At 42.0% G+C, this 19,481-nt stretch overlaps 2 protein-coding genes across 6 annotated transcripts in view; one reads left to right on the top strand and one right to left on the bottom strand.

Moving 5' to 3' along the window:
- Nucleotides 1-369: 369 nt before the first annotated feature.
- LOC116038284 (ETS domain-containing protein Elk-3) lies at nucleotides 370-9,154 on the top strand. 3 transcript variants are annotated; one of them, XM_031282534.2, is made up of 5 exons: nucleotides 370-753; nucleotides 3,776-3,984; nucleotides 4,356-5,123; nucleotides 5,691-5,858; nucleotides 7,392-7,514. In XM_031282534.2, exons 2-4 carry the CDS (start codon nucleotides 3,778-3,780, stop codon nucleotides 5,814-5,816), a joined length of 1,101 nt encoding a protein of 366 aa, XP_031138394.1. In that variant the 5' UTR covers nucleotides 370-753; nucleotides 3,776-3,777; the 3' UTR covers nucleotides 5,817-5,858; nucleotides 7,392-7,514. The 3 variants fall into 3 exon arrangements, with proteins under 3 accessions (XP_031138394.1, XP_031138392.1, XP_031138393.1); XM_031282532.2 differs by lacking the exon at nucleotides 5,691-5,858 and adding an exon at nucleotides 8,397-9,154 and having other exon boundaries at nucleotides 377-753; XM_031282533.2 differs by lacking the exons at nucleotides 370-753; nucleotides 5,691-5,858 and adding exons at nucleotides 1,803-1,916; nucleotides 8,397-9,154.
- The window catches only part of LOC116038283 (cyclin-dependent kinase 17-like), a 32,333-nt gene continuing 21,840 nt past the window's right edge, over nucleotides 8,989-19,481 (bottom strand). For 2 of the 3 annotated variants that reach the window (XM_036003019.1, XM_036003020.1), the window contains exons 5-18: nucleotides 18,219-18,344; nucleotides 16,301-16,357; nucleotides 16,030-16,144; nucleotides 14,510-14,604; nucleotides 14,248-14,310; nucleotides 13,666-13,789; nucleotides 13,275-13,395; nucleotides 12,606-12,703; nucleotides 12,341-12,446; nucleotides 12,115-12,165; nucleotides 11,851-11,893; nucleotides 11,577-11,667; nucleotides 11,329-11,406; nucleotides 8,989-10,490 (exon numbers count right to left, since the gene is read on the bottom strand). In XM_036003019.1, coding sequence (XP_035858912.1) covers nucleotides 10,453-10,490; nucleotides 11,329-11,406; nucleotides 11,577-11,667; nucleotides 11,851-11,893; nucleotides 12,115-12,165; nucleotides 12,341-12,446; nucleotides 12,606-12,703; nucleotides 13,275-13,395; nucleotides 13,666-13,789; nucleotides 14,248-14,310; nucleotides 14,510-14,604; nucleotides 16,030-16,144; nucleotides 16,301-16,357; nucleotides 18,219-18,344 — 1,206 coding nt within the window. In that variant the 3' untranslated portion in view covers nucleotides 8,989-10,452. The remainder of the gene's footprint in view (nucleotides 10,491-11,328; nucleotides 11,407-11,576; nucleotides 11,668-11,850; nucleotides 11,894-12,114; nucleotides 12,166-12,340; nucleotides 12,447-12,605; nucleotides 12,704-13,274; nucleotides 13,396-13,665; nucleotides 13,790-14,247; nucleotides 14,311-14,509; nucleotides 14,605-16,029; nucleotides 16,145-16,300; nucleotides 16,358-18,218; nucleotides 18,345-19,481) is intronic. The other variant, XM_031282530.2, reaches the window with a different exon arrangement.

Below are 19,481 nucleotides of genomic sequence, written 5' to 3'. Positions count from 1 at the left end.
TATTAACACACTAATAAATCAACTCATAAATAATGATGTATTATTATAGGTTAAGCTACCCAGCTCTATATAAAGTAATTACAATGACCCCCACATTTACCAGCTACAACATTAAAGTGATATAGAGGCTACTTTTATAGTTCAGCATAGGCCTTTAAATCTGAAACGACAATTCTGCATAATGAGTAATTTTACTTTTATTATAATTTGATGCAAGTACAATTTTGAATGCAGGACTTGCAGGAGTGTTTTTACAATGTAGTATTGCTACTTTTACTGGTCTTCCACCACTGCGGATAATGAAAACGAAATTGGACACGACATAAAATCACATGACTTTTGGCCTGTGAATGGAAGTATTGGAAGTAACGAGGCGCACCTGAAAGCATCGCAGCAGCCTGCGGACAGATGATGTCAGTTTATGGGCTGTAGGGGTTTCTGCATCACCACCATGTGTGCCGACAACGAGTAGGCCTACTGCTGGCCGTCAGCGGGCAGGCAGAGGAGAAGAGGAGGGGAGGAAAAGTGTGTTTACACAGACGGCAAACTGCCTGGGGAATCGTCGGGGAGAGGAAGTCAGCCGGCTCTGTGTCTGCCTGCTCCAACTTCCTGCTCAGAAAAAGAAAAAGCCCTGGATCCTATTTCAGTCCAGCACAACTGTGTAGACCAGAAGTAAGCATGGAAAAACAAGGAATCACACCAGCTTCACCGTAAAGTTTCGCGGAGGGAAAACTCCAAAGTCAGAGATCGCAGGTAACGTAAAAATATACGGACATCTTTCTATGATCAGCGCTTTGTTGGCTTGTACGTTAGAGAGTGAACTAATGCATTATTACCAGTAGTAGCGACTGTATTCACACTGCACATGTTTTATCTTTGATGAAGTCTTGTGTTAAACTCTTCAGATCGAGTGTATTTTTAAGTTTTAAGCAAGAATAGTACAGAGTTAGATGCGGACACAATTGAGCCGTCTTCCGGTCCGAGCAACATCTTGAAAATGAGTCAGTGGGGCAGAATAGTAATCCTGTGCGTAACAGTGAACGTTAGGGTAATTAACTGCAACTTTCAAGTCCTGAATACTACTGTAGCCTCCCCAGACAGAGAGGCAAACAAAAGACGTGCAATGCATAAACAGTCCATGGCCGCTGTTTAGAGATGATTCTCTTACGGGCCCCTGTTGAATTTTCCACCGTTTGCTAACAGGAAGAGAGCAGATTTAGTCATGGCTAAGTAATGTCTGCACACACCATCTAATCTCATTAGCAGTTTCCGTTCAGCCAACACTGGATGGCTTTGTGCGGACAGCGAGACTTCTCAGTCCGAGCATCCGCAGCAGGGCTCCTGACTCCGGACCAAAACCACCACAATGTTCCTGTAATATTCCTAGAAAGAATGATATACCATGTCTGCGGTTTTCACATTGACTGTATAACATTGATCTCTGAGTGGTAGGCACTCTAATATTCAAAAACTGTATCAGTAGTAAGGTTATTATCACTTAATTGTACTTTATTTAAAATCTACTGATTTCTGTAAGAGGTATGTCTGACCTACAGTAGTACTTTAAAGTCCCTCTGTGCTATTTGCAGCATCTTGCAAAGGTGAATGTTTATGTCACACTGGTCTAATTGTAGACCTGTACGCTCAGCGGCCCTGTGTTGGCAAGCTTTAGTTTTGCTTCAAAGAATGTGTTCAAAAGCCAAACCATGTTTAAAAGCCAAACTGAAGTCTGGGTTCAGGTTGGTTTAAGGGTGGAGCTGTGGAAAGGGGACAATGATGTGATCTTTTGACCCTCTCCCTTTGGGATTTCAGTGGGAAGTGTGGCAGGACTGGGAAAATGCTCCCTTGCTGTGGGATCCCCACTCCTCAACATTTGTCCTTGGAAGTAGAATAGGAGGAAGTCCTGACTTTGACAGGTTTGTAGTTTCACATGACAGATAGAAAACTCAGGGGATAGCTTGTGTCGGAAATGAGTTCAGCCCTCCCTCTCTCCTCTCTGGAAAGAGATATGTAGTGGTTGAAAGGCCAGTCTATTATCATTGTTTTTTAGCATCAGTCACTAATCGCTCCTCACATCCACAGATAAGACGGCAAAGAATACAAGATGATGTCCATCAGTAAGTAGGGCTGTGTGTAGTAATCTCTCAATTCTAGTGCAGAAACAATACCTGAGCGATACCAAAACATCTCTTTTTGATACCTTACTTTGAGGAATATAATTTTTTTTGTATTTAACCCTAAAAGAAGCCTTCTCACACAAGCAGCTGAAGAAGAACTCTGGATGAATAAAACTGAGTCTAAAATTGGCAAAACTCTGATTTAAAACCGTTAATATCTAATTAAGTAAAGACTAAAAATCACCTATGAACCTGAACAGGAATTTAATGCCAACTTTTGGTACTTGACAGTTTTTGTTATTTCGTGCTACAGACTCATTACAGTCGGTACCAAAAAAGTATTTAGGTTTTAGACCTATCTATGTGCATGTCTCTCTGGTGTAGAGCTGCAACTAAAGATTATTTTCATCATCGATTTATATTCTCTTTCTCTAAAATAGTTTCTCAGATTCCAAGGCAATGTCTTCAAATAGCTTGTTTTGTATGATAAAAAATCCAAAACTGAAACATGTTCAATTTAAAATGATACCAAACTGAGAAATCAGCAAAATCTCACATTTGAGACGCTGGAAAACGGAAAAGTATTGTCGCTTAATAAATGACTTAACGATTAACTGATTATCTAAATGTTTGCATTTAAGTGATTGAATCATCCTTTCAGTACTACATTAGTGTTACTGTCTGTGTTAACAGAAACAGTAGTCCCCCCCCACCTCCCCACTATTAATATGTGAGCTCCTAGCAGGCAGACAGGAGCTTCGAAGCTGCACATTCCTCTATTAAAGGAATAACCCACCCTGGGCCAGTCATACTTCCTGTGGAGAGAGGGCCAGGTTGAACCGCAGCATATTTCTGGCTTGAGCTGTTGTTCCTCCTCGTATTTTTTTTCTCTTCTGCTGCTGCTACATTACACTACGCTCTTTAAAACACACTGTTCTATTCATCACCAGTCTACTTGTCCTTACACCACATGTTACAGGCCGTTCCCTCATCAACCCATAACCTAATTTAGTCTGTATGCAGTAAAAGCACACTGGCAAGACAAAAATCAGGGGAAAATAAAACATTTAATTAAGATGATACCTCAGCTCTTCTTGTTCCAAACAGTCTCTCTAAACACACAAGGTATGTTTTATCCGCAATTATGTTACACAAGTCTAGAATATAGAAGGTAATGACCACAGCAGCGTGCAGAGAGCTGCCAGGCTTGTTTCCCCCGGAGGTTTGAATTTTGGGCTTATTCTGTCACTGTAGCATCTGGCAGGTAGTGTATGTGTAGGTAGTTTTGGTGCTTTTTCTGTCAGCTGACATCTCTGGGTGACGATGTTCCATTTTTAGGGCCCAAGCACGAAAGTGCGAGGAACCTATTGTTTTTGTAGAGATTATTATTATTATTATTATTATTATTATTATTATTAGGGCCCGAGCACGAAAGTGCAAAGCCCCAACGGTGCCTTGCGTCCCGCCGGTACCCCCGACTTGCTGGGAGGGGCGATGGCCCGTTCAAGGCTGCTTGCAGCTTTAATTATTATTAAAATGCCACAGGAGGACGACATTAGAAATCAAATGATGATTTTAAAAATAACCAATAAGGGCTTTGATGTTGAGTGCTCTGCTCTATCCGAGTCAAATGTTTTACTGATCATGTCTTGCTGTAGGTATGGACAGCGCCATCACTCTGTGGCAGTTCCTGCTGCAGCTGCTGCTGGACCAAAGTCACAAGCACCTGATATGTTGGACGTCCACAGACGGAGAGTTCAAGCTCCTGAAGTCAGAGGAAGTGGCCAAGTTGTGGGGGCTACGCAAGAACAAGACCAACATGAACTACGACAAGCTGAGCAGAGCCCTGCGCTATTACTATGACAAGGTGAATTAAACTGGCCATGATAAATGTGCAGGAGCTGCCTCTGTGTCAAAGTCCAACTAGTCATCTCATTGCAGCTTTTGTAACTGATAGAACCTGAAGGCATTTGTTCTTCTTCTCTTAAAACCACAATCTCCCCTGATAGACACTTCCACTTCCTCTTTCTCACCAACCACACAGTAGAAATTCGGTCGTGATGTAGCCCTCTAACAAAAAGTTGTTTCAGTATGTCTTCGCCAGACTGAAATGCTGTCATGATCCCTGTGATAATCAACATTTGTTCTGTTTTTATTTTTTAGATTAATATGAGTTGGCTGTACATAAGTGGTGTAAAGAGTTCTCCTCATAATTAATGGTGTTTGTCTTTTTTACAGAACATCATTAAGAAGGTGATTGGCCAGAAGTTTGTCTACAAGTTTGTGTCCTTCCCTGAGATCCTGAAGATGGACCCTCAGGCGGTGGAGATGGGCCTGGCTTCTGGAAGGTTTCCTCTCCAGGAAGGAGAGGCCTCTGAGCTGGAGGTAGAGGAGGAGGAAGAAGAGGAAGGGGAGGAGGAGGCCCAGAGGATGACCCTGGCAGCCCTGGGGGCGCAGCAGTGTCGGAATGACTACCTCCGCTCGGGTCTCTACTCCTCCTTCAGTATCAGCTCCCTGCAGAACCAGCCAGAGCTGCTCCGTGCCCTGCGGGAGCGCCAGGAGGAGCCACGCTCCGTTATCCGCTTTGGCACCAACGGCAATGAAAGGAGCTCCCCTCCCTCTGCCAAGCCCGAGTCCTATGTCTCCCCCAAGCCATCCAAACTCCGCTCCCCGTCCTCTCCCCACACCCAACCCGGCCGAGTCTGGAGCCCCATAGCCAAGGAGGAAGAGGAGGACTCTGACCTGAGCGCTCAGCCCCTCAACCTCTCCTCTGGGCACAGGGAGCGAGCCCTGCAGCCTCCTGAGAAGAGGAGCAGTGGTAGAAGTAGCTCCATCAGTAGTAGTAGTAACCAAGGAGATGGACTTCCACCAAAAAGCAAAAAGCCCAAAGCTCTGGAGATCTCATCCCCCTCCCTGCTGTTTGCAGGGAGCGACATCGGCTCCATCGCTCTCAACAGTCCGGCACTGCCGTCTGGCTCCCTCACTCCTGCCTTCTTCACTGCACAGGTAAGATGATTTATCTGAAAGATAGACAACTATAACTCTGGGCAGTGCAGCAAGGACAGATAATGTCACTTGTGTGTGTGTGTGTGTGTGTGTGTGTGTGTGTGTGTGTGTGTGTGTGTGTGTGTGTGTGTGTGTGTCGCCCATGTGCAAATGGGTCTCCTCCCTCTGACACAAGTCTGGTAGTTTGGAGACTGTAAAGGATTGTCAGCTTTGGGGGAATGTTGACCCATCCCCAGCATTTTGCTCAATGTATGCTGGAATAGGATAAATACTGTTACTTGCTGTTTGCATAATCGGTTCTGCACACACCTGATACTCCTCTAAAACTTGCTTCATCTCTATCTTGTCTAGACATGTTTACACGCCCAATGCTGCAATTTGACACATGTTTACAAGCTCTCTTATTTCTGTACTCAATAATTTAAGGTAGACTAGAGATCGTGTCACTCTGTGCCAGCCACAGCTGAAGTACAGTGAACCCAATAATAATCAAATACCAGAAAGATAGAGAGTAATTGTGTGATATCTGTTTCTGTCCCCTCTGTGTGGTGGCCTGGCTGGCCACAGGGAGATGATGGGATCTATCCAGAGTATGATGTCAGTGTCCTTAAAGCGGTCAGAGAGCAGCAAGAGACATCTGACACAGCCTGGCATGTGTTGGTGGAAAGACTACTGCTATATTTATTTAATTAGTCACTTGAGCTAACATTTCCTTAAGAAACAGACAGAGAAAAGGTATGAAAAACATAAATTGGCATGATTTTAGGCTCAGATGTGCATAGGCACTTTCAAGTCAGAAAGGAATTTTACACAGTTTTGAACAAATGCAAATTTAGACTAATTCAGTGAGTCATTTTCTGTGTTTGGTTTTTGATTAAACCTTTCTAATCATTTCGATAAACAGCTTTGTGGGGTAAAAGCCAAAATTACTGCCAGAATGTTTATTTGCTGCAAATAACAGGCCTTATAGAAGTATGCCTATTCTCAAATTAAAGTTTGAGAAAACAAAGTGGTTGTGGGCACCTGGGTAGCTCACCTGGTAGGGCGGGCGCCCATATGCAGAGGCTAAGTCCTCGACGCAGCGGCTCAGGGTTCGACTCTGATGTGTGGCCATTTGCTGCATGTCTTCCCCCTCTCCCCCCCCTGTCCTGTCTATTAAAGGCTAAAATGCTCAAAAAATATCTTAGAAAAAGCAACAAAAAAAAGTAGTAGGACAAAGTGGTTGTAAAATGTACAGTACCAGTCAAAAGTTTGGACACGCTTTCCCATTTAAGTGAATGCGAAAACGTGTCCAAACTATTGACTGGTACTGTACATTTGCTCATGTTAAGTGTGGTACATTCAGTAGTTGCTTGTTTACCTCTTTTGCTTGTTCAGTCTTAACAGCCCGACTGCTATAAGCTGGATTCAGGTTTTACAATAAAATTATTAGTGTGTTCTGCCACAAATTTAGAGCTAAATTAATCCAGCTGTGACATTTTGTTTTGTTTTGGTCTTTGCCATGCTCTGCTACACGCATAACTGGAATTTAATAATCTATCAATGTGTTTACATTGGAGATGTTAAAAAGCAAAATGACTCAGACATTGTTAGTGTATTATTAATAGCTTTCTCAAAGTGTGAATAAACCTCTGATGTGGAGAAAGCTATTAATAATACACTAACAATGTCTGTTTATGAGGGTGCAGAAAGTGAGATCAGAGGAAAACAAGCAATTTACAGGAATATTCTGCAAGTCCAACCTATGAAAGGGGGGAAGAGGCCCTAAGTGATGCCATATGCTCCAATAATTCCATTAATAATGGGAGCAGGGCTGGGTCCCTCTGCAACACTGGCTCACTTCTCTGAGGTGACACAGGGGAAAGTAGGGGGAGGGGCAGAGAAGACCAGGGGAGAGAGGCAGAAATTGATTTCATATGTTTTCTCTGTAGTTGGTGTTCCAAGTGCTTAAGGATCCCCACTCCCCACTCTGCCCCCCCACCCCTCCCAATCAACAACAACCCCCACCGACCACCTCCTCCTCCCCTGCCCACGTCACCCCTGTATTCTGTGGAGAAACCACAGACTTCCTTCCTGCTCCGTCAGTTTGTTTTTCCAAACGCCAATACACGTCCATTTACCATTGCAGCATGTTTCGCATTACCAAAGCCCTCAGAGCAATGCTCTCCAACCAGTTGGTCTCTGTGTTTTTATTTAAAAGAAATGTTGTCTTCACTGATTTCTCTTATTTACACAAAGTCTCCCTCCCTCTGTGTTTCCCCCTCGCAGACTCCCTCTGGTTTGCTGCTGGCTCACAGTCCGCTGTTGTCAGGCATCCACTTCTGGAGCAGTTTGAGCCCCGTTGCTCCACTCAGCCCCGCCCGGCTGCAGGGCCACAGCTCCCTCTTCCAGGTAAGAAAGAAACACACACACACACACACACACACACACACACACACACACACACACACACACAGGTGTCGAGACATAGGGTACAAAAATAGCAGTCATAGGAAAAGAGAACAGGAGGTGTGCTCAGACAGTTATTGTTTACTGGTAGTATTTTAAAAGCAGAGGAGGAAGTTGTGAGGCCGTGCAGGTGAAGTTAGATCTGCAGAAAAATCCCCGTCCTTCCCAGGGGTAAAAATGCCAAGAGATTAAGATGAAGGACTTTCCAAATATTTGCCACAGGTAATAAAATGATTGGCTCCAGTTTTAATAGCCTATACATGTATGGAATCATTTGTTTCTTATACTCACCATGTACATTAACATTGCTCCTCTATGTCCTTAAAATTAATCTGTGTAAAGCAACTGCCACTCTTGATCTTGTAGATTTTGCGTTTTTCATGCAGGTATTTACTTGACAGAAAGCATATATAACACCTAAAAACAAGATGTTTTTAAAAGACACTTGTGAAACTAGTTGAGACTTAGGCAGGTCCAGCAGAGGTGTCCTGTTTCAGTGCTTGTGAGAGGGAGAGGAAATCCTGTGAATACTTCCTGTTTGAGCCCAGGGGAGCCAGTCTGAACAGGGTGGACTGGTTTGAGAGCTGCTCCTCATTTGTGTAACACACACACACACCATGCCAGATTCTTTGTGCACAAATAATGTTGACTTCTCCTTCTGTGGTGGAGGTACAGGGGACAGAGAAGAAAAGGAAGAGGCACAATGAATAAAAAAAACAGGAAACCAGAGCAGTGACAATGCTGCAGTTCCTCACCGGAAAGCAGCTTTCATAGAGCCTCCGTCCCCTCCTCGCTAACTCTCAGCCCCTTTCTCTTCCTCCACAGTTCCCCAGCCTAATCAACGGACACATGCCTGTCCCCCTGCCAAACCTGGAAGGAACACCCTCCTCCCTGCTCCTGTCCCCCACCACTCACAAATCCTGATCCAGGGTCTGTGAAAAACCTCCCATCTTCATCCATCTCTTATTGCCGTCATTATCATCAGCATCAGCAGCAGCGATCTCTTGTCCGTCTTGGTAAATTTTGCTTCAGAAAAGTCCCACGAGACAGTATGTGACCTCACCTTTTTGCACTTGAGTTGCTTCAGATTCCAGTGGTTAAAAGCACTTGGTAAAAGCCATACGCCACGATGTCTGTGAGACGTCTGGCTCTTTGTGATAAAGTACAGCACATTTCCACATGACCCTGTCCGTGATGGACAGTAGTGACGTGTAGCTAGTTGCAAAAGGCTAGCTGCTCATTCTGCGCAGAGCTTGGTTGTTTTAATCTTGTAAAAAAAAAAAAAAAAAAAAAAAATTAACCTTTTTCTTCCCTTAGTGTTCATCACAATGTGAAACTGTTTCACTTGTGTGGTATTTTATGCACTATGCTTCTCAGATAGTACCGGCTGTGCCTTGTTGTCCTATTTTTCTTTTCCAAAATCTTTTAATGAAGACGAGATTTCAAATCAATGAAAAACCTTTAACACTTTTAATGTTCTTTTTTTTTTATACTGGACTTGGTATACAGTTTGTATTCTGTATAATTTTGTATTGTGAAGAACGTCTTGTTATTTTCAATAAACAAAGCATTGAATGCTTGAACACAATGCCTTAAATTTTACAGTAGCTAAAACAAAATGTGAAGTGTCTATATAGGAGGGAAAAACAATCAGTTCACATAATTCATGTTTATTCAACTTTTAGATTTAATTTTCTTTACTCTGAAAAAAAAAGCTCAAATATGGCAGGGCATATGCAACCAAATCCCACACCAGTAACAATTATCAACAAATAAAGTTAAAGAATATCATACAAAACAAATCTTGTAACACTGTTAAATAGACTGTGACTCAGTATCGTATTCACTAGGGGCAGGACTATAGCTAGTGCTACCTGGATTAGGAGTTTAGCGGCTGTGTGCTTCCTCATACAACAGAGCAGGCATGCAACACAAAGATGGAGGCAATCCAGAAAACAAAAGGATCCATTTTTACAGTTGATGGAGATGGGAATGGCAGAGGAGAGCACATCTGTAATGCACAAAGGCAGCAGATTCAAACACTGGGGATTCACTTTGCACCTCCTATTTGTTACTAACTGAGGTGGAAAATAATGGGAAGGTTGTTCACCGTAGTTACATATTTAAGTTTTTTTGGAAGAATTTAGGAGACATAACTAATCCGGTAATGCCCTTGTTATTCATTCTACGTTGCCTTTTATTTGTTTGTTGATCTCGACTTAGACCGCAGCATCCTGGAATGATATGCCAGCATCTGACAAGAATGTGATCTTTTTTGCACAGAGCTTGGCAGCACTGCTCTCATATTAGCCTCCAGTTAGGTTACAATTATCAGTGATAGCAAAGCTGGCCTCAAAATCCTTAAGAGTAAACGTCACAAATGATGGGTGCAGCTAAAAACAGCACCGTGGCAACAGAGACAGAAAATCAGACCCTTTTGAGTTGCTACAGAAAACCCTCTTTGCTTGTCTGTGTAATACACACACACTGAGGAGCATTGAGGTGGAGTTTTTTTTATGTATGAAAATGACAAAAAAAAAATATCAGTTTAAATACCACCACTTCAAAAAAATGAAATCTATACACATTGCATGTCCTCATTAAAGTGACTGAGCCAGTTAGAATTCTAGACAGTAGTTGGATTTAGCAGCAAATTCTCTTTTCAATAAATATAGATGTACAGTATATAAATGTCTCTTTTGGGCCAGGTTCAGGCCAGACCTGGAAAGGGGGTCGGTCGCACTGTGGACGAGTTTCCCAAGTAGCTTGGGGGGAGTGATGATGCTCCACGCCAACATCCATCTCGGGTTACTGATCCATCGGTGAGACTGTACAGCAAGGAGATCCTTCCCAAATAAAAAAAAAATACAGTCCAGAGAATCTAAAACAGCATGCTTTGTCTTCTGCTCTTTCCGTTGCCTGAGTGGAGAACAAAGAAAAACCTAATTATTCTGGTTTTTAAATATATTTACAGCAGGGGATGTCGAAGTCAGACACTGTAAGCCCCAGAGACAACATCTAAATAGGGGGATAATCTGGCTCTAAGAACAACAACTTCCATAATGCTTTGTGGGTTTTAAACAAGGTACCTTTTGCCATGGATTCAAGGAGTTACGTTTTGGCTACAAACGGAGCCCCATTTTTTTTTTGCCTATATGTATTCACATTTTGGCAAATATAGTAGGTGCCATTAAAAGTGTGCCAAATTAGCTATTAGCAGCTTTGCATTGCGCACATGGATGTACAGACAACCATCACTGGATAACTTTGATACTGAAGACAATTTAAAAATGTGATGATTCCCAGTTAAGTTCTGCAGATGAAGGAGCATCTTTTTTCTGTTATGTCGAAGCAGATTTAAAGATGGTTATTTGTGATGGACATCAGAGATAATGAAATCCTCAGCAAGTGTAAGTCACACTCTAAAAATGTGTGCATCATGTCTGTGTGTCGACTGAGTTAATTCTCAGAAGGAAAATAAAACGCACATTTGTTGACAATGTGGTTGAAGTACCGTAACTGGCTCCATGAGCTGTGTCAGATCCACTGCCAACTGCCAACTACAATAACTAACTTCCTGTTGTTTTTAGAACACTAGCATGCAGCTGTTCCTTTCACCTCATGCAGTATTTTTGCCTCAAGTCTCCCCTTCAACTATCCCCGGCCCCCTGGGGTGGCGCACCTCACGGTTTGAAAACCTCTGGTTCCCAGTAAAAATACAAGCAATCAAAGTATTCATATGTGCATCATTCCTCACCTGACTCAGGGTATGATGAGTTCCGGTAGCCGGGATCTCTTTGCAACTGGACCTCCTTCAGTGTGAATATGGATATGCCTGCCAGACATAAAGAGTCAGCAGTGCAACAGAAATCACATCTTGCCAGGAGAATAGCGTCTTTGTTATGAGGCTGTAACTGATCCTCACTGTACACTGTAATATCCTTCAACTTGTACCTAGCAGCGCATGCCAAGTCTGCATTACTGCGTTGCCATTTCATTACTCACTCTCTGGCAGTGTGTGCACACGTGGCCCCAGGCTCCTGAAGTACGGCTGTCTCATTGCTTCATCAGCAGAGATCCTCTTTTTCGACTCGTACTGAAATTCGGTTGCAGTAAAAGAAACGCAGTCATTTAAGAACGACAAAAAAATGGGAGTCAGCAATGTGCGATTGCACCTTGATGCACTTCTCTCTAAAGATACAGTCCTAACATAGCTGCAAAATATGTCAACACTGCTTTTAACATCCCAGTCACGCCTGGCAGATATAGTGATACTCACTTTTAGGAATGACATCAGCAGGTCAATGCCATCAGTGTCCAACCTACGGGGGGGGGGGGGGGGGCAGGAGAGAGGGATGTCAGTAGAGGTGGGGTGACTCACAGATGCTGGCGAGTGTAAGGAAGGAAACACAGTAAACTATTCCACAGGATTTCCTTACAGGAAGTGGCAAAGAGCACACACTCCTAACTAAACAAACCAATACTACTAATGTCTAACTCTCTAAAGTCTAAAAAGCTCTACATACAGTAACTTCTCTTATACCTGGGTCTGATTAGAAACATCTGCTCATTTCCATCTCCAATGATTAGAGGGCTAACAAGAGAGGTGATAGGGGAGTGTTAAGAAACTGTAAAAGTGTAGAATTTCCATGTAAATATCTGAAATAACCTCATTTGATAAGCTGTAGCACAATATATCTCATGAAATAAAAAGACAATCCTTATTAAGTAGAAGAAAAATGTTCAGGATATAAGTTTCCCAGTCTTACCTGGGTGCGTGGTTAATGAGCGGCTGGACCTTGTACTTGGGGAACTTGTAGGACTTGAACTCGTCCATAGAGGATATTCCAGGCCAGCTGTCTTCTGTGGGAGTGCCTGTGGAGGGACATTCAATCGACCATGTTAGTCAGGCGTTACCGTGGCAGCTGGAGGGGCTTTTCACGCTGCCACAAGGGCTACATGCCAAAGTTAATGCGATTAAAGCCTCATATTAAAAGTTTGAGTGCTCCGCTGTCTGCAGGGGGCAGCACTGACCTAGCAGCCTGAAGATGAGGTGCAGCTCGTCCTCCACCGTGGAGCCCGGGAACAGGGGCCTGCCGGCAGCCATCTCATAGAATATACAGCCCACACCCCTGACAAGAAGACAGACACGACTGATTAGGTCATAAAAAGATGTCTAACTGAAGTTGAAACACCAATTCAAATTAACTTCTGTATTTATACTACCACTAACTTTTACGATCAAACTCCCTAAATCGTACATTACCTGGCCGGTTTCAATCTGTCCAATTAATGAAATATCAAAGGAAGAGGCAGGAATTCATTTAAGAAAGCAGCAGGGCCGCTTGAAGTATAAGGGAAACTATTCATGCTTGAATTCCATAATCATTCCACATCAAAGTCTCTTTTTTCTGTAGATTAGGACACTTGTCTGCTGCTGCACTTCATAAATTCCTCAACAATAAAAACCTCAACTCAATGATAGAAGCTCCAAACAGCTGTGCTCATTCCACAAATCACTGATGTTGCAAGATACTTCAAATAAACAAAGACTTTTTTTTTTAATTCTTTCTTTTTGAGGATTATATTTGCTTCTGCACCTTCACTCAGTTCGCTCAGTCATATGGACATAAGGAGAGATTTGCTAGGGGTCTAATATGTGTTTTATAACAGTTGTAATCATCCCTGATGAGCCCCACTCACCACATGTCTATCTGCGTGGAGTACTCAGAGGAGCCCAGCAGCACGTCGGGAGGCCGATACCAAAGTGTTACTACCTCGTTAGAGTATGTTTTAGTGGGCACAGATTTAGCCCTCGCCAGGCCTGTGGAGCAGAAATATGACATATAAAAACAGATCCAAAGGGCACATTTAGTCAAAACTTTATATGAAGGGCTTAATTCCAAAATGCCAAATATTCATTAATTGTTTTTTAAATATGGCTCAATTGTATAACAAAGTATTTGTAAAATATAAAATGTAAAATATAGATGAATGCAGCTTTTCACTTTTGATCCAAATGGTAGACAATTCATGACACAAAAGAATCGTAATGAGGTTATTAATTGATGTAAGTACTCTTTCTAGTTTTTACCAAAGTCAGCCAGTTTGAGTTCCCCTCTGTCGTTGATGAGCAGATTTTGGGGCTTTAGGTCTCTGTGGAGAACTTTCCGTTTGTGACAGTACGCCAAGCCTCGCAGGATCTGGAACAGAAAGATCTGGGAAAAGAGATGTTTTAGATTAGCAACTATCATCATATCGGTAAAATCAGTTTCAAATAGTGGTGCTGAATAAATGTTACTACATTACATGCAATTCATCCAAACCCCTCTGGAATATAGATTATTTACAAGAATAAAAATCAATGAATTCTGGACTGATTCTTATGAAAACACAATATGTACATGCTCCTTCCAAACAGCCCAACTTGATTTTTACTAGGCAGTTTAAGTATTTTTCTTATTTAAAGCAACATTAAACCAAATTTCAACAAAATTCACACAAACAAAATAGATATTTGTGGTAAAGTGAGGTTAAGACAACACATTCCCTCCACTGCCTAAACTCCACCACCAGGGGGCACACTAATAGTGCTACTTGTATTGACACCAGCAACAACTGTGTCATGGCAGTTGATGAAGTTGGCCAGGCCAGCAGGCAGCCTGCAGAGGCTCACCTTGACATTCTGCATGCTCAGGATGTTCCCGCAGTCGTCCATGTACTGCTTGAGGTCTTTGTCCTAGACAAGAGACAGAGGGAGGGTGTTAGAAGAGCAGAAAGGCTACAGGCACAGCAACAGTTGTGCTCCTGTATTATCTTCCTCATCTCTGCAGAGGGTCATGAATAATAATTATGTAAAATATATTAATTTTAGCGTCCGTGCACAGAAAACATATGAGTCATGCAGGAAGTAAGGGCCGAGGTTTGGTTGGTCTCACCAGGTACTCGAAGACCAGTGTGAGCGACTTTTCCGTGTGGATGATATCGTGCAATGTCACAATGTTGGCGTGTTTCAGGTCCTTCAGTAGCGACACTACGGGAAAAGAAAGAGGAGACAACTGTAACAGTGAGCATGTGATTACATTGAATTTCTTTAATCTGAACCGTAACATTTACTTGCTCTGTATCTGACTGTGATGTCTCTGGGTTTACATTGATTAAGCCAACATAGGTTTCTTTAGAAAGCCTTGGGTCATACACAAATGTCTCAGACTTATAAAGAAAGCCTCACGATTTAAATAATCCACAAAGTCACCAAACAAAAAGATTAAATACCGTATTCAAAGAAAAACAAAACACAAGGACACAGAAGGCACAAGATACAAACATCACTCTCCTTATCCGTATAACTTCTTTCCTGTAGCTGGTCTTAAATTCTCACCACAACGCATTTCTCCGGGAGGAGGGCAACCTGTAGTTTCAGGCACTTCGGTGAAGTTATTTACAGTAACTCACCAGAGTTCAAATGTTTTATTAACCGTCCCAAACAGAACTAGTGACATGGGACATGTGGGGATTTCTTTGTGTGTCAGTGTGCATTTACAGTATGTGTTAAAACAAAGACACCTTGTCACAACCTCATAAACGCTTCCATGTAACTGTCGCAGATAACAGTTCAACCTTAAATTGTAGTTCTAGCAGTAAACTGGATTTGACCTGCTGCAGGTTCTTGCAATAACGGTTCATGCAGTTCAGCTGTGTCGCAAAATGTTATAATATATATATATATATATATATATATATATATACAGTACCAGTCAAAAGTTTGGACACGCTTTCCCATTTAAGTGAATGCGATATATATATTCTCTGTTTTCTGCCTAGGGACTACAGATGTAAATTAAATATATAGTCCCTGGGCAGAAAACAGAGAATAACATCTCTGTTCAGAAAATGAACCCTGTAGTATAAAAAGACAGTTCATATCCACTGTACAACAACCATAACATTTTAAAACATTAGGACACATCAAGTGTTTGCCTTTATGCGATCATCCCAACATTACAACTACCTCCAAGAAGAATGTTCCCCCAAACTACTAAAACACGACAAATCAGCTGCATGCAATACATTTTTCCTCCCGTCATCGCACGCAGTCATAACTTCAGACCAGCACTATTTACATGGTCAACACTCATATAACCAGACTTTTGAGAGAATATCCTAAAAAAAACCTAGTGGATTAAATGATTCTGTATGGTTGGGCTAACGTAATTTTTTTTTAAGAGTTCAGCCTCCACAAACAGTAATAAATATGAAAGAATACAATCAGAAAATGACAATAAAGGTTAATGATTAATTATCTAGGGTTCTGTTTTTATAATCAAACTCCTGTTGGCAAGAAATCACAGGATTCCTGGGAAAAGAGTGAACTTATCCTGGTTCAGTTATCATTTAAAAACTGGACTAACTGTGGGTAATGTATGAGATCCCTGGTGCAACACTGAACCTTTAATACCTTCTCTGATAGCTGTGCATGGCGCACCCTCCTCGTGCTCCAGTCTGATCTCCTTCAGCGCCACCAGGTTGTCTGTCAGTTTACTCCTCCCCTTGAAGACTGTAGCGTACGTGCCCTGGATGACAGGACGACAAGGAAAGAGGGGAGTCAGGCTGTCAGGGGTTAAAAGTAAACTCAAGAACTGTGTCTGTATGTGTTATATCTCTATGAGAACATCAGCACCTGTGAAGAAGTCAAGGTAAACAGCAAACACACACACACACTCACGTACCTCTCCCAGTTTGTCCAGTTTGACGTAAGTCTCCAGCTTCCCAAATCCAATTTCTGACTGGAGGAGAGAAAGGGACAAACAGCATTAATGAGAGTAGCATCTTTATTAGCGCTGACAAGCTTACAGACACTACGGCAAATCCTTATGACGGCCTCGCAGAAAACAGAGGAGGGGTGTAAGGAGGTCACACCATCAAAGCTAATCTCTTGTGACAGAGGACTGTTGGCTTTTGGCTTTTACAGTGTGTTTGTTTATAGGGAAGGGAAGGCAAACTTTATTTATAAGGCATGTTTAATACATGATGGAAAACTCTAATGGGCTTTAGAGCTCCAACATTAGTCAATTAATGAATTAGTCAATCGACAGAAAGTTTTTTGGCAACTATCTTTTGCTTATTTTTTAAGCATAAATGGCAATGTTTTGCTGGTTCCAGCTTCACCAATGGATGATTGGATGCTATTTAGTAAGCTGAATATATTTGTTTTAGACCGTTACTCGAATAAATCAAGCTATGTAAATGTATCCCCTTGGGCTGTGGGAAATTATAACAGATTTTGACAGAAGTGAGAGTCTGAGGTCATCTGGAGTCCTCAGGAAAGCTTTGTTTTCCTGCAACTAGGAGCATAAAAACCAAAGGCAGCTTAACCAGACTTTAAACCATTTTCAAACTGACACCATGAAGACCAGTGCCAGATGAGCTGAGAGGTCTGGGTGGAACATGTATTGAACAAAGCCATTCAGTGCTTTCTAAACAACTCTGCAGGGAAGCCTGTATGCATTGGACTGAGTAAGGTACGGTGTTCATACTTTTCCTCTGTTCAGCTTTTGACAGATGAACATTCAAAGTAAAACCACAAGCCAATTATTGAGGCTGCTGGCAAAGTGAATGCTGGGATGTTAACACACGACAACAGGCTGAGAGCATGAGATAAGACGGGGCAAGGTGTGAGCTCTCACTCTCTCACTTCTGTTTCTAGATGCCTTTAAATAAAACATAACTCCCACAGCTGTCTTTATGTTCCGCAGCCCCTCCCTGATGGCCCTTCTGTTTCTATTCCTCTATATTTCCACCCCATTCTCCTCCACTGTTGATTTTCAAATCAGAACTTCTCGCTCTCAGACATGGGCAGCAAGTACTGTACATTTACATAAGCACAGTTTGGAGTTATCCGCATTTCACAGGGGAAATATTGTAGTTTCTATTTCACTACATTTATCTGACAGCTGTGGCTATGAGCTACCTTCCAGATTCAGATTTTAGCTGCAAAATGTTAGATAAGATGATGGTTGGGTCATATGATGATTATATGCCATTAAATGATATATATATTTGTCAACCGTTGTCAAGTCTTTGGGTGTATTAGACCGCTGCAGGCCATGTTGAAAATCAACAAGCAGGACTGTTATGAAATACCTTGATTTGTAAGGTATCTAATATGCTTTATTAACCCAAACATAAATATAACCAACATAAATGTTTATCAACTGATAGGGACGTGAGGCAAAGATAATGCATGAGGTGAAAGGGACAGGTCTATGCCAGGTGTATGAGAACAGGAAGTCAAGTCATTGTCCTGTAGTCTGGCCCGCTGATTTACCAACATGGTCAACATGAACAGCAGCAGTGGCTGTGACACAGCCCAAAGAGGCAATTAAAATGCTAAGCCAACTCGCTCACTAACTTTGTCTGTCTGCTGTTTGATGCTGAGCAGGTAGTGTACAGAGGGTTCATTAAACTTTTTTGAATTATGTTTACTTTGTATTGATCATCCATTTCACTACTCACTGCCACTTTCTAATTTTCCTTCTCTTTTTTGCCAGCACATTGTCTTTTCTTTCTTGCCCTCTCTCCACTCACTCACTCTCTCTCTCTCTCCCTCCCTCCATATCTTTCCCCTCTTTTCTCTCTTGGTCTCACCAGTGATGCTCTGCGGGAGCGTCGGCTCAGCGGCTGGTCAAAGGACGGGCTGCTCAGCTGCAGCTTCTCCAGGTAACTGTCAGGTATCCGGATGTCGGCCGGCAGAGACAGACGTTTGTTCAGGTCCTGCACACACACAAATGGATAAAAACAACAGAGAACCTAATTGAAAAACAGTGTCATCATGATGTAAAACCATGGAAAAACAGGAGTAAACCCTCAGCAAACAGCGTAAGCTCTGAATAAATACCAATGATTGACAACAAAATGGCGGAAACCCAAAGTAAACAAGTAGAATCTGTAGTAACCAGCCAGATTTAGGCCTCACTGGTCAACAGAGAGGGCTGTGTGTGTATAAATACACATGTAGCAGCTTTGTGTCGATACAGTTTTGTGTAGCAGACTTGGGTACATAATAAAGAAGGCCTGTGGAGCCCTTTAAGAGTTTGTGGTTAAGTCCTTCCCAGAGCAACAAAGTACTAAAGCATGATCGTAATTATTTGTTATATAAAATCAAACATGCTCACAATAAAACGTCTGGATTCTTCCCATCATGCATTTCCTCCATTTGTTAGATTACTGCTAATCCGGTCTCTCTCTCTCTCTCTCTCTCTCTCTCAAATCTTTCACTCCCTCTGAGGTAACACTGGACACTTAGTAACACCCTTCCCTCTTCATCAGCATACAAAAATATGCAACTTTGAACTTTGCGCATTTCAACAACAAGCTTACTGATAAATCTGGAACCAAAGGTGACTGACTTGTGAACTGGTGAACTAATCCGACAGTGACTCAGTTTTTTGCTCCTGCGGTTGCTTAAAGCTGACAGATTTGGACATGCGGTTTTATAGGAAGTGATTTATTTATTTTTTTTCAGTAATTAGGACACACTGTACATTACACAGGGCAGTTAATAAATGAGTTAATATGTGGACATGTTTGTTAGAATTGTTACTCTGATGCAGTGTAACAAGACAGATTTTGCTGCAGTGAAGATGTTTTGTTTTGTATGATTATACAAATATTGTTTTGGCAAGGACCATGTACAAACAAACAAAAACATTAATTTCAAGCAAAAAAAGGTGTGTGTTTTACCAGAATGATACATTCCTAATTTACATCTCACTGTTGTGAAGCTGAAACAATTAGTTGATAGTTGACGGAACATTCCTCCACAACAATTTTAATAATCCTTATGGGGCTGCAACGATTGTTGTCTTCATGTGACTATTTTGTCGCTTATTCACTTTACTTGCTATGTCT

This window comes from Sander lucioperca, chromosome 7 (assembly GCF_008315115.2).
Source record: "Sander lucioperca isolate FBNREF2018 chromosome 7, SLUC_FBN_1.2, whole genome shotgun sequence".
NCBI lineage: Eukaryota > Metazoa > Chordata > Actinopteri > Perciformes > Percidae > Sander > Sander lucioperca.
Note: the sequence above shows the minus strand (reverse complement) of the source record. Positions and strands in the feature narration are given on the sequence as shown.